The sequence below is a fragment of the Argiope bruennichi genome, chromosome 2 (genome assembly GCF_947563725.1).
Source record: "Argiope bruennichi chromosome 2, qqArgBrue1.1, whole genome shotgun sequence".
In the NCBI taxonomy this organism is placed as follows: domain Eukaryota; kingdom Metazoa; phylum Arthropoda; class Arachnida; order Araneae; family Araneidae; genus Argiope; species Argiope bruennichi.
In genome coordinates this window covers 97798843-97811354 of record NC_079152.1, presented here as the reverse complement: position 1 = coordinate 97811354, position 12512 = coordinate 97798843, and the positions used below count along the sequence as shown (strand labels likewise).

The following is a 12512-nucleotide window of genomic DNA, read 5'->3' as shown; positions in this document are numbered from 1 at the left end:
AATTTTCCGGGAAAGTGATATCGAATTTATAATGACGATTCTAAGGCAAATATTATCTTTTCAAATTTAAAAGGAATATTCAGTTGATAACCTTGGTGACGAATTTTTATTTTACCTTTTATTTTAGTGGAGACATTCGATTTAGATAAAATAGTCTTTTCGCGTATAGCCTTTTAAAATTTTATTCAATTTGTGTATGGTAAAGGTATCAAATTTAAAAAGTCGTTTACACTTTAATATTTGTTTTCTCATAATTATTTGGTCTGCAGATTGTGGTTCATCTTGCTCTCTGCAATTAATGAGTGTTTGTTTTAATTTTTTTTTATGTCCGATGGTATAAAAACAATTTTTTAAAAAATCGCGGAAATATAACTTTGTTTTTAAAGTAGGATGCAGAATTAAAAATGTGAACGATTCACTTTATTAGAAATTGAACAGAAACAGGAAGGGAGGATGCTTGTCTGTTTAGTTGCTAACATTCCTATATATGTTATTTACTGTTGCTAAGTTTTCAGGCACAGGGGCACCAAACTGTTTCCGATATGAGTCTTGGAACGGATAATTGAAACAATATGAATAATCTGTAGAATGCAGCTCGGTTTTAACTCCGGTGTTAAAGTTTTTATTGTTGAAATCGCAAGTTGAGGATGGTTGCCAGTGTTCTTTAGTTTTTGGAAGGGGAGGGGGTGTCTATTAATTTATGATTGTTAATATTTCGAATAACCTCCGATGTATTTTCAGCTTACTTTTTTTTCGGCTGTTTATACAAAATGATTGTGGACCTTGTGACATTTATTATACTTTTTTAATGTAACAGAAATGTGGAAATTTTATTTTTTCATTTTATTTTCATTCACATCTTTTACTAGTTTTCGGAATTACATCACAGTATAAAGTAAAGCGTATAAATTTTCTATCAAAACGGGCAAAACAAAAAGTTTTTTTTCTCCTATAATACCGAAGCAAAAGTTAATTTTTGGAGTCAAATGGGAATTGTTTCAGAAAGTATGAAGAGTTCGTATCTGTATTGACGACGTGTGTAAAAAGATTTACAATCCAGAAGAACTGCTTTCATTTGAGTCAAATTTGAATAGGCGATATTTTTATCAAAATAAATTTATCTTTTGAAGTCACGTAGACTTTAAAAATAAAATGTTTTAGTACCTTATTGAATCCTTGGAACGTTGTATGAATATGTTTATTATAACTTTTCTGTAATTGTAAAGTTTCAAATTGATTTGCTGTTGTTGTTTTGAAACATATTATTTTAACGCATTCATGGAAGAGAATGTTACTGCATTCATATTCATCATGATGCAAAATGACATAAACATCAATTTTTCAGTTTATTATAAAAATATATCGCCCGTATTTTTAATTCATCAAAATATTTACTATCCATTAATATATTAAGAGACCAGATTGGAAAACGAGCTCATCTTGGTTTTTAATACAGTTGACTAGCTTGGCAAATCAGAATTTGATTTCTGAATCTTGTATCTCTCTTTTATAAGAATTTCAGAAACTTTCATTCTGTCTTTAAATGAGACACATTTAAAATGCATGGACTCTATTTTTAACTAAACTCCAAATGTTTTTTAGGGCAAGGAAGGTTTTTTTTATTGCAAGGGACTTGTATTAGGGCACGGATTGTTATTTTCCCATCAGCATTAGTTTCATTGATTCAAGTTTCTTCTCTATCGATTTCCTATCGTTGCAACTATCTGTCTACCGCAGCCTTAAAAATTATTTCAAGTTTGATTTTAGATCGTGCCAGTTATTTCTACGACACTAATTAAATTTGTTTATTTCCCACTTTGTTATAACTATATTTCAATCTACCATGATTTTGGTGAAGAGGAGGATGAATTTTCGATATCAAACTCTGTTTTAAGCTCTATATCCTTGCTCAGAATACTTTAAGATTATTTTTACTGTACGAATTCGTGATTTAATTCATATTTTTATCCCTCCCCTCCTGATTTTTTTTGTTATTTTGCTATATGTTTATGAATGGATATTGGAGTTATGAAAGGTGCATCAAGCTTACTGACCAGCTGGACTGTCGTCATCAAACCAAACTTACTTTAAAATTATGATGGAACTACAGATCTAGTATCTGCAAGACCATAGAGTATTTGCAAGATTACTTTGGCTATGATAAATTTGCGTTTCCTTTGGTAATCTTGGTATTCAAACAAAAAATTGTGTGTGGGGGGGGACTGTCCATGCTTCTAAAATATGCTTTGAATTTGATGCAATGACGACGCTCGCTCAAAGTTGATTTTAAATTGGAAGATTATAGAAACAGATGCCTACATCATATTATTTATGTTAGCATGGCCATTGTGTTCATGTGATTCACAAGTACTTTAGTTTCTCCTGCTTTGTTTGCCTATTGATATCTTCTTATCTTCGACCCCAAGGTTTGTATACTTCATCGCGTGACAAGTTTCATTTCACAATCATGAATGAAATGCATTGAGTTCAAATGAAATTTATTATTTGAGCTTTCATGTTAAACGTTTTTTATAACTTGAAATTCTCATAAGAGATTAATAGACAGCGCGAATTATTGATGCAATATGTATGCTCATTAAGTATCTTAAATAAAATTATGGTAGGCAGCATTCACTGGGAGATCGAGCTTCGCTCGGAATTTTTTTGTTAAAACTTTTTTTGGAGAAAATACTTACATACTAAACACATACTGATTGCATATGAATATTTTTCAAACTTGCCTCATAAGAGCTAGTCATTTAAATAAAAATAAAAAATTACGGATGCGCTTAATATAGCATATTATTCGAAACAATTTGTTATATTACAGTATTTATTTTACAGTTTATCTATCATTGCTTATATTTGTGAACTAACACTCAGTTTTATCATGATGAAATCGGGTCTGAGATGGGGCTATATGACATTGTCACCATGAGAGCAGATAGAAAAAGGCTATACTAGTTATAAAAAATGTTTTTGTATATAATCTCGCTTTTTTTTTGTTTTGTTTTTGTTTTACTGAAAAGATACCTATACCTATACATATAAAAAGCAAAAATATTAGATATAAATACAAAATTAAAAAAAATAAAGCAAAAAGCGCGACTCGAACTATTTTTCCAAATGTTTTGATGCTTCCGATTTCCTTTCAGCATCTTTTTTTGGAAAAATATAAAAAGGTTGCTGACATTTTTTTGAAAAATGGCAGCCGTTTCTTTTACCAAATCATAAAAATGAATGCTAATTTATTAATGTAATTAACATTTTTCTGACGTTAAACAAGTTTTTGTGAACATCAGTGCACCTTGAAAAATTACAAGGCGTTTTTTTTTCTCTCCACATTGGAAGTGCACCTTGAAAAATTACAAGGCGTTTTTCCCCCCTCCACATTGAAAGTGCACCTTGAAAAATTACAAGGCGTTTTTCCCCCCTCCACATTGAAAGTGCACCTTGAAAAATTACAAGGCGTTTTTTTCCCCTCCACATTGGAAGTGCACCTTGAAAAATTACAAGGCGTTTTTTTTCCCCTCCACATTGGAAGTGCACCTTGAAAAATTACAAGGCTTTTTTTTTCCCCCTCCACATTGGAGCATTGTGATTGTTATATGCATTATTATTAATTCATCAAAATATTGAAATTGCGTAACGTTTTCTTTGATGTTTCAAAATAAAAAAAGGAAAGTCTCTTATCAAAAGAAAGCAACGTAAGCACAGAATTTCATTTATAGTTTTCTTTGTTTCGAAAAAGCATTTCGCTTCATAACTGAAAAAAAAAAATTAAGTAATTACCATTCTTCAAAAAATTTGGTGCTATATTTATTTTTAAGAAAAGTATTTTATATTGTAATACTAGTAAAAGAAACACATATGCAATAAGAAGCTTATTTTGTTTGCATTTCTATTAGCGCAGCATCTATAGAAAACTTTAAAAAAATTCTAACTATTTAAGCTGCATTAATTAGAGGAAAGGTTTAGCTGTTAAATTATTTTAATCCTTTTGAATCATGGATTATATTGTAAGAAATTAGAAAAAAAGTGAATTAGAGCAGTTCTTTAATCTTTATTCGCTTAATGATTGTTAATAACAGAGCTCACGTGTATTAGGTAATAAAAATTCACGCATGAAAGCATTCTACTTTGAGAGAAATAAATCTTTTTTCATTAGTCTCATAATCATCTTAAAAATACTTCATTTTTGCTTTGTTACCTAGAAGCTGTGTGAATTATCATAATTATCAGTTAGTATATCCTTAAAAAACCTCATTAATTTTTACACTATATTTAAAGATTTTAATTTCGGAAATTTTTAAGGTTACGTAATAACATCAGAATTTTTGATTTATTTCTCATTATACTATAATTTTTAACTAACACTTGGAAACGTAAAATTTCATCATCCAGATGCTAAAAAATCATTACTACCCTGTTTATGGAATTTTTTTACATCTGTCAAAAAATAACTTATTTACAATCCAGATACAAATTTAATAAGGCTAGTGAATTTTTAAGAATAATATTTTTCGAACTAATGAAAATTTTTGAATATATATTTATAATCGAAGAATTTTTATCGCGTGTTTTAACTAATATTTCATTTTCGAAATCGGATATTCTTTCTTCGTATATTGAACAAAAAAATGAATATTCTTTATCATGGGAATAAAAATAGAATTCTTAGTGCGAAGCACTTAATAAACAATTTGAAATATTGAATTTTTTGTGTAAATTTATAATTTTGAAATAAAAATGCAAAAGAAATGGGTTTTTTTCGGTAAAATTTGTAAAATATTCATACTTGAAATAACTTGTCAATAAAAATGAAATCTATTTATATTAATTTTTTCATCTGATAGGGATCAGATGTCAGAAATCAGATAAGCTCTGAAAACATTTTAAAATATTTATCAAAAGTTGTCAAAATAAGTGATATTCAATAGACAAGCTTTATCAATTTGTCAAATTGTATAGAGAAAGAAAATTGTATAGAAAAAAATTGCATAATGTAGAGAAAGTATAGTAAACGTCAAAAAATTCAAACCCGATATTTTGACGAAAATCCATGTTATTTGCCTCCCTGAGTTGGGAAAACGAATTTTTGAAAAATGTCCGTCCGTCTGTCTGTCTGTATCTTTGACAAAGATAATTCAAAAACACTTTGACCTAGATGGATGAATATTTGGTATACAGTCTTTGTACCTAATTTGTAGATTTCTATATAATTTTGTATAAAATCTGCTCAGAGGAAGTCAATCTCCTCTTGGCCAGCTTGTTCTTCAGCAAACATAAGAATCTACTCTTTATATGCTAAAACTGTGACCAAAATTTATTGCTTTTCTGCGTCATAGAGTTTACATGTATTGGAATGTACAGGTGGACAAACTGCTAGCATTTTAACAGATTAGCTTTAAAATATGATAAGAATCGTCGTTTTGGATGCTAACTAGTGTACCAAATTTTATCTAGTTATTTACATTTTGTTGAGCTTGATTATATTTTCTACAGTCAGATAGAATTCCTTTGAATGTATTTCGTTTTAAATTTGATAAAAATCTACAAATACTGCCATATACCAGACTTTATCTGATATATTGAGTTACCGTTATCATCTGTTTTTGTGTTGTCGTGTTCACAGAGATAATACCAAAAATGTGTGTTTTAGAATTCAAGGAGATCTGAAACGTGGAGATTTCTTTGTATCTCGAGTTCGAATTCTTTAACTATCACAGTATTTTCTCGTATACTTCTTATATGAGAACTGCTAATATACTCTTTCCAACATAATTTTAAAATATCATTTAACTTGTTAAACATACGAAATTTGTATAAATTTTCAAAGGATCATGGGTTTTTGTTCAGAATTTTATTGTATATTTAAAAATACAGTTGTTTGAAAAAAAAATTAGTGAAGATGTCACATTTTCATTCTTAATATCTTCTAAAATTCTTCTTCTTTTTTTTCTTTTTAGATTTCTGTGTGTATTTAAGATATGGATACCGAAAACACTGCCAGCAACTCGGATAAAATTGGTGCTTCAAAGATGTCTGGCCCAGTTATGTAAGCCTCATTTACATCTCTTTCCATGTAATTGTTTTAAAGCACTTAAATATCTTTTTTCTCCTATTTAAAATGTTGATCGAGCAATTTAAAAATGTGCATATAATTCCCTCTAAATATTGATTCTAAAAAAATTATTCTGAATAAAGCCCAACATGTATAATTTCAGATATGAAATATTTTTCTTCTAAAAATTAAAATGTAAACTGACGGGGGGAAAAAACAAGTCACAGAATGATCGAGCTGCAGCAGGCTTTTAAATTATCGTCTGTTGCTATTTTTTAATTTGGCATTGAGTAACATTTCAAATATCTTTTAATTTTACTTTTAAATTTCGCAAGAATACTCGTGTAAGGTGATAACATATCTTCAAAATCTAATTATCTTCATAAAAGTAATAAATCAACTTAAATTCTGTAGTATATATACTTACTAAGTAGAATATTGTAATCATTGGATATTTTCCCTGATTATGTAAATTTGAATGCAAAATCTTGAATTTGGAATTTCGTGTTTTGAAGCAAATCCTTGTGTATGTTTTGAATTAAAAAATGCTGGACAAAAATTTAATATTATGACTTTTTATTTCAGAAAAATAGTTGGGTATGTATCGACCATAACTTGAGAAAAAAGTAGGAAATTAGACAAAGTAAAACAAATACTATTAAATCTGAAAAAATTATTTTAACTATATATATAAAAAAAGATTTTCAGATAGTGCTTTTTTACTAAATGAAAGAAATTTCTTTTCAAAGTGTTCTAATTAATTAATTTTGAAGGAATAAATTTAAGGTAATTTCTCGAACAATATAACATTTTTCTCATTTCACTACGGAATCATATGTGTTAAATGTATTCCTAGATAGAATATTGTATATAATAACAAGTTTTAGAAATCGTGTGCAATAATGAATAATAATAAACTCATTAAAACTTACTCTGTAGAACATCATAATTCTATTTTCTATTAATATACGCATAATTAATTATTGTACAAATGTTTCAAATATTCAATTTAGAATTAGATGAACCTTAAAAATAAAGGAATAATAGTTGTGCTTATTTTACAGCATAAAAAGCTGGTAAAAATATATAAAAAATATCTCAATAAATATATATATATTGTCCCGTCAAAATTTTTCGATTCGAGTGCGTAACTAATCGAACAGGACAAGCATATTCGTTGTACGATGACTACGAAATAATCCAAAATTCTAAATAATCCCTAAAAAAATTATTAATTGTTTTAACATTTTTTTTGCAAATAAAATAGTAATCAAACACAATCGTCTTCGTTATTTATAGTTATGTAAATATTTGCTAAAAAAGAAATTATACATTCAGTGTAGGGCGTCTGTTGCCGCATTCTCTCTCTCTCTCTTCCCCCCCCCTCCATTTTATGGACACGATGAGTGTTTCGGTACGTTTTCTCTCTCCTTAACTCGTTCGAAAAATGTTCTTTGACGCCTCCATTTCTATGTAATTTATTAATATTCTACGATTCTCTTTTACGGAGCACATTGCGTTGTTATTTTATCTATATATTTATTCGATATTTTACAAAATGACAAATATCAAAATATAAACATCTACAAAATGTAAGATTCTGTGCATGTTTTTTAATTATGTATTTAATAATTGTAATTTAATATATATTAAAATATTAATGATATTTTTAGGAAGACATTTACTGATCTGATTCAGAACTGTTAACTTAAACAATTTCTCTTCAACACCATTCAAAACTGTACATCATTCTAACATTTTTTTAAAAATTTGTATTGTAAAAATGTCTACATAGTGATAAGGATAGATAAACTTTCAGGGGAAATTCAACATAAGCAATTTTTATTTTTCTTTGCATGGAATAACTTTTCGGAGTTCGAAAAGTTAAACAACATTTTGTTAATGGTTCCAGTAAAAATATATTCAGCAATTTTCAAAATTGATTTAATATTTTTTTAAGAAAAACTTACATTCCAAACTCTAACGTTATTTATTAAACACTTTCAAGACAGTTATTTATGTGTGATGAAATAAAGAGTAATAATTTTTGTCTCCGGTTTCTTAGAAATGAAATTCCTTAATAATTAAAGCGCGAATCTTACATTTAATGTTTTACTAAAACTAATTCTAGCAAACATAGTTTTAAAAAAGTAAAACAAGAAAAACCTGCCTTGTTAAAGTGTTATTATCAAGGCTGAAAATGTCGAATGTATAAAAATCTTTCGACTTATTAAACTTTATAAGATCTGCAAAGTATGTATATAAATTTAAGCTTTGAATCAAAAATCTTTATTTTTTACTAAACGGGTATTTCAAAGATTTTTTTTCTAGTTTTATATTAAAATTCACGTTTTAGTTTTTTTTATGACAAAAGTTCTCTTGGGTGACAATATGTTGCTTATAGTAATATATATAATGAGATTATCTAGTTTGACCGGTTGGTTGCCGTTTGGCTCGTCTTTGATTCATATTTTTTATTTATCTCACATTTATATAATTAGGTCATTCCTTCTTTGCTATAGTTAAGCGATAGCAAAAAAAGTCATCTAATTAGATAATGATCCGAATCTCGATCGTTAACCATGGCGATGAGCATGTTAAAAGAATGATTCGCGATCTTTTCTTCCTGTTGTTTGGATATAAAAGTTCATCTAATTTTTGCAGAAGTAATTGGAGACATTTTTTTTTATCGTAAAGAAGTGCACTAAAAGATTGCATTATAAACGTAAAAAATGATTTATCAAAATCCGAGATTGATTTTTAAAAAAAGATCATTTTAGATTTCCCTAACCTAAAACAAAATGAAACATTTTTGGAATGATGTTTTTCTGGAACATAATTAATCAAAACCAGAATAATATAGAAGAATGGTTCAAATGGTTCACTCAGAATTGTTTAAAATTTTCGTCGCAATCCGTTCACTTGCCCGTGTCACTCAATCGTGATAGCTAAAACAGGACATGCTGTGTGGATGAAATTTGGCATTTGATTGTAGCGCCAAATATAATTTGTCACACTTTTAGACCAAATCCGCCAAAGATCATTACATCCTTATGTATTCACGTGAGAATTGATAAATCGAAAACGAAATGAGTGGGATAGATGCACTTTTTTTGTTTTCACATCAAAATGGAGATGCGTCATATTTTGTAAATCATCAGAAATCTAAATTTGTATACTGGATTCCCCTCACTAAAGATCAGAAGGAGGGCGGGACGAAACACGATTCCACTAAAGATTTATGGTACGTGCAATCCTGGTGTACTTTAGCGTTGTGGACTAATCCATTGGTGTGGTGTGGTGTGGAAGTTTGTAAAGGGAATGCCAGTTCGGGTATCTTTATCTGACCTGATTTCAAAACAACCGCACGGGACATTAATATAACAAAACTAAGCTCATTAGAGAGCAAATATGCCATTAGCTCTGCTGTTTAAGGAATCGAAATTAAATATTCAAATGTTGGAAGAAATTTGAGCGTACGATGGATTTCGAAAATCAAAAAAATAAGTTAAGGGTCAGTTCTTTTCCCTTCAATCGACTCTCCAACGAATATCAGATGAATTAGAAAGATAATTGAGTGTAAAGCAATTTAAATATATAGGCACAATGATCTCAAGTTGTAACGACAAAGAAATCGAAATAAAGAACGCACTATCCACGTCTAATAGTTATTTATGTGACCTTAAAAACAAATTTAAATTAAATTGATACAGTATTTAAAAAAAAGTCCGTATGATACTTTGATAAGATCTCTCCTGCTGGAGTGAATGTTGATCGTTTAGCAAGGCAGAAGAGAACATGCTGCTGATTTTTTGAAAGAAAAATTTTATGGAAGATATGTGGCTCAATCAAACAAAACTTATAGAGAATTATGTAGGGTGATATAGTCTTTTTAAGATCTTTAAATTTAAAACGTCTAGTATATCCAGAGAAGCTACGTGTGCCTATAATAAAGTGATTTTGTTGAATTTATTGTGATAGGTTACGTCGTCCTTAGCAGCGAAATAAGGAATTAACAAAAAATAAAGGAGATCGCACAAAAAGTCTTTAATACTATGGTATAGCGTACATTTTTTAATAACAGTTAATAGTTACATGGAGTTATCAGTAAAACCAACAGATATTTGCGATTAAAATTACGAATTTCTGTGATCAGAAAAAGGGTTCGTATAAATTTTTTTTTAAATGTATTGTTCGGTATTATCGCACAATTTTTCAGAATAAATGCAACAACGAAGTGAAGTTTAAGCAATGAAGAAAGTAAACAATGACAATAATAATAAATATATATTAAGGTATATTTTTCGGTTTTATTATAGTACTGTGCACATATTTCTTAATGGACTTTTTGGCCAATCTCCTTTATTTTTTAAAATTACTTATTTTTGTACCTTGTTTCGCCGCTGGTGCTGCTGTAACCTGGCTGCCACTTTACAATAGATACACATTACTTTCCTGGATATAAGACTACTTTAAGGGACTTAAAAGAACTTTACCGATCATCCTGTATATAATCAGGGTATATATTAAAACTTGCTGAACCCGACATTTTTAAAAGAATAAAAGCATCTTTTTTTAAATGGTTAGATCATATATCTAGATATGTTGATGCATTCCCAAATAACCTTTTAAGAATAAAGGAAAAATGATGAAGAGGAAAATACTGCTGATTAGAAAGTCTGAAAAGGATCTGTAAAAAATAGGAGTGAATTGAGAGCTAAAATTGAAATGAAAAATTGGAGAGCTATTGCACTAGATAAGGTAGATGGGAAAAACGTGGAGAAAATGCCTTGGTCTGTAGCAAGTTATCGCGCTTAACCCTTTAAAAGGCTGTTTTTTTTTCTCTAGTCATGGTATATTAAAATATTTTTAGAATTGAGATTGACTTAAGAAAAGTAATTTATTTAACTTATTAGATAAATTTAATTTGATTAATTAATTATTTTGATTAATAATTAAGTAACAAATCTAGACGCCCCATTTTGTGTGAGACAAGGAAATGAAGTTGTAAGTTTTCGTCTGATTGAAAAATTTGTCAGAGCTTATACCAACCTCCATAGACTTCTTACAAAGAGTGATGGATTTGGAGGGAAGCACACTTTCCATGGCCCCAGAAAGGGTAAAGAAAAATAAAGATAATTCAGTTTAAAATTTTTAAATCATTGAGAAAATACACAAATTCATTGATATGTGTATCTTATATTTTGATTATGAATAATCTCAAAGTGAATTCATAATCAAAATTAGAATGGATAATTCATATGATTATTTTAGATGTAGTAAACATGCGCGTACGTCGAAATAGAACGTTAGCTGCATTATGACTTTATTTTTTTTTAATGATTTTTCTCACTTCAATGTTTGGGACTGCAATTTATACACACAATTTAAATTTTTATTTCATATAAAAATTCTTAGTACCATTCAAAACTTTGATATAATAATCGTATTTTATAAATGATAACCAGGAAAAAAAGATAAATTTTGTTAATTTTGATAAATTGTTAACTGAAATGAAGTAATGATTGTAAATAACTTCATTAAGAACGATGAGACGATCTCCAAATCCTAATTGCCAGGTGTTCGCTGAGATAATTGGTTGAGAAAAATTTCAACTGAATCTTTTATACATCATTTAGTCTTAATGACTCGTTCAATTAAGCATTTTTAGGCAACAAGTTGTGACAGACATGAAAGCTGTGTTATACACTTACATTGTTCTTATTATTGTGTATACGAGACTTCCTAATAGAATCAAGCCGCATTACGTCCATAGTGCTATTAAAAAGCGTAACTATCTGCTTTTCTATTGCTTAATCTATCTGCTTTTCGAATTGCACGTGTTTTTTTTTTTTTTATGTAGTACTCTAACTTTACTGTTTTGTTTTTTACGAATAAACTGGATCTAGTCTCTACTATATAATAAACTGGATTTCTCTTCCTTAGCTTTTAGCAGTGGAAATAAACACTATAAAATATTTGAAACAGTCAAATCCATTTCAATTTCATTGCAACAATGAAATGTTAAAAATTATGCAAATATACATAAATTTTTTTAAAATTTAATGTAAACATCTGAATTGTGGCTCTTTTAAAAATATTTTTTTTAATAATTTTCATTCTATAATATTTTTATAAATTTTATCGCATAGAAACGACGAATTTTGTTCGATTTTTAATTAGTAAAATGATATGGCTACTGGAATACCAATAGACACATATATGCGCATCTTCTCTTTTACTGTTAGTAAAGATTAAAACGATTTAACATGTTTTTAATAATGTTTGTCAAGTTTGTTTGGGAAAAAAAATAAACTTGATAAACAATGATTACGTTAAAAACGAGTTAAATCGTTTTATGCTTTCCTTATACTTCTAAATATTGTTTATCGTTAATTTTTTGAGGGAAGAAGTTTCCTAAAAAGATTTATTTTTTATAATTTTTTAA

The 12512-nt window shown here is 28.5% G+C and overlaps 1 protein-coding gene across 3 annotated transcripts in view; it reads left to right on the top strand.

Annotated features, from left to right (window-relative positions):
• The window catches only part of LOC129989973 (circadian locomoter output cycles protein kaput-like), a 147931-nt gene that overhangs the window by 101115 nt on the left and 34304 nt on the right, over positions 1-12512 (top strand). For all 3 annotated transcript variants that reach the window (XM_056098114.1, XM_056098113.1, XM_056098115.1), the window contains exon 3: positions 5970-6058. In XM_056098114.1, the coding sequence (XP_055954089.1) occupies positions 5991-6058 (68 nt within the window). In that variant the 5' untranslated portion in view covers positions 5970-5990. The remainder of the gene's footprint in view (positions 1-5969; positions 6059-12512) is intronic.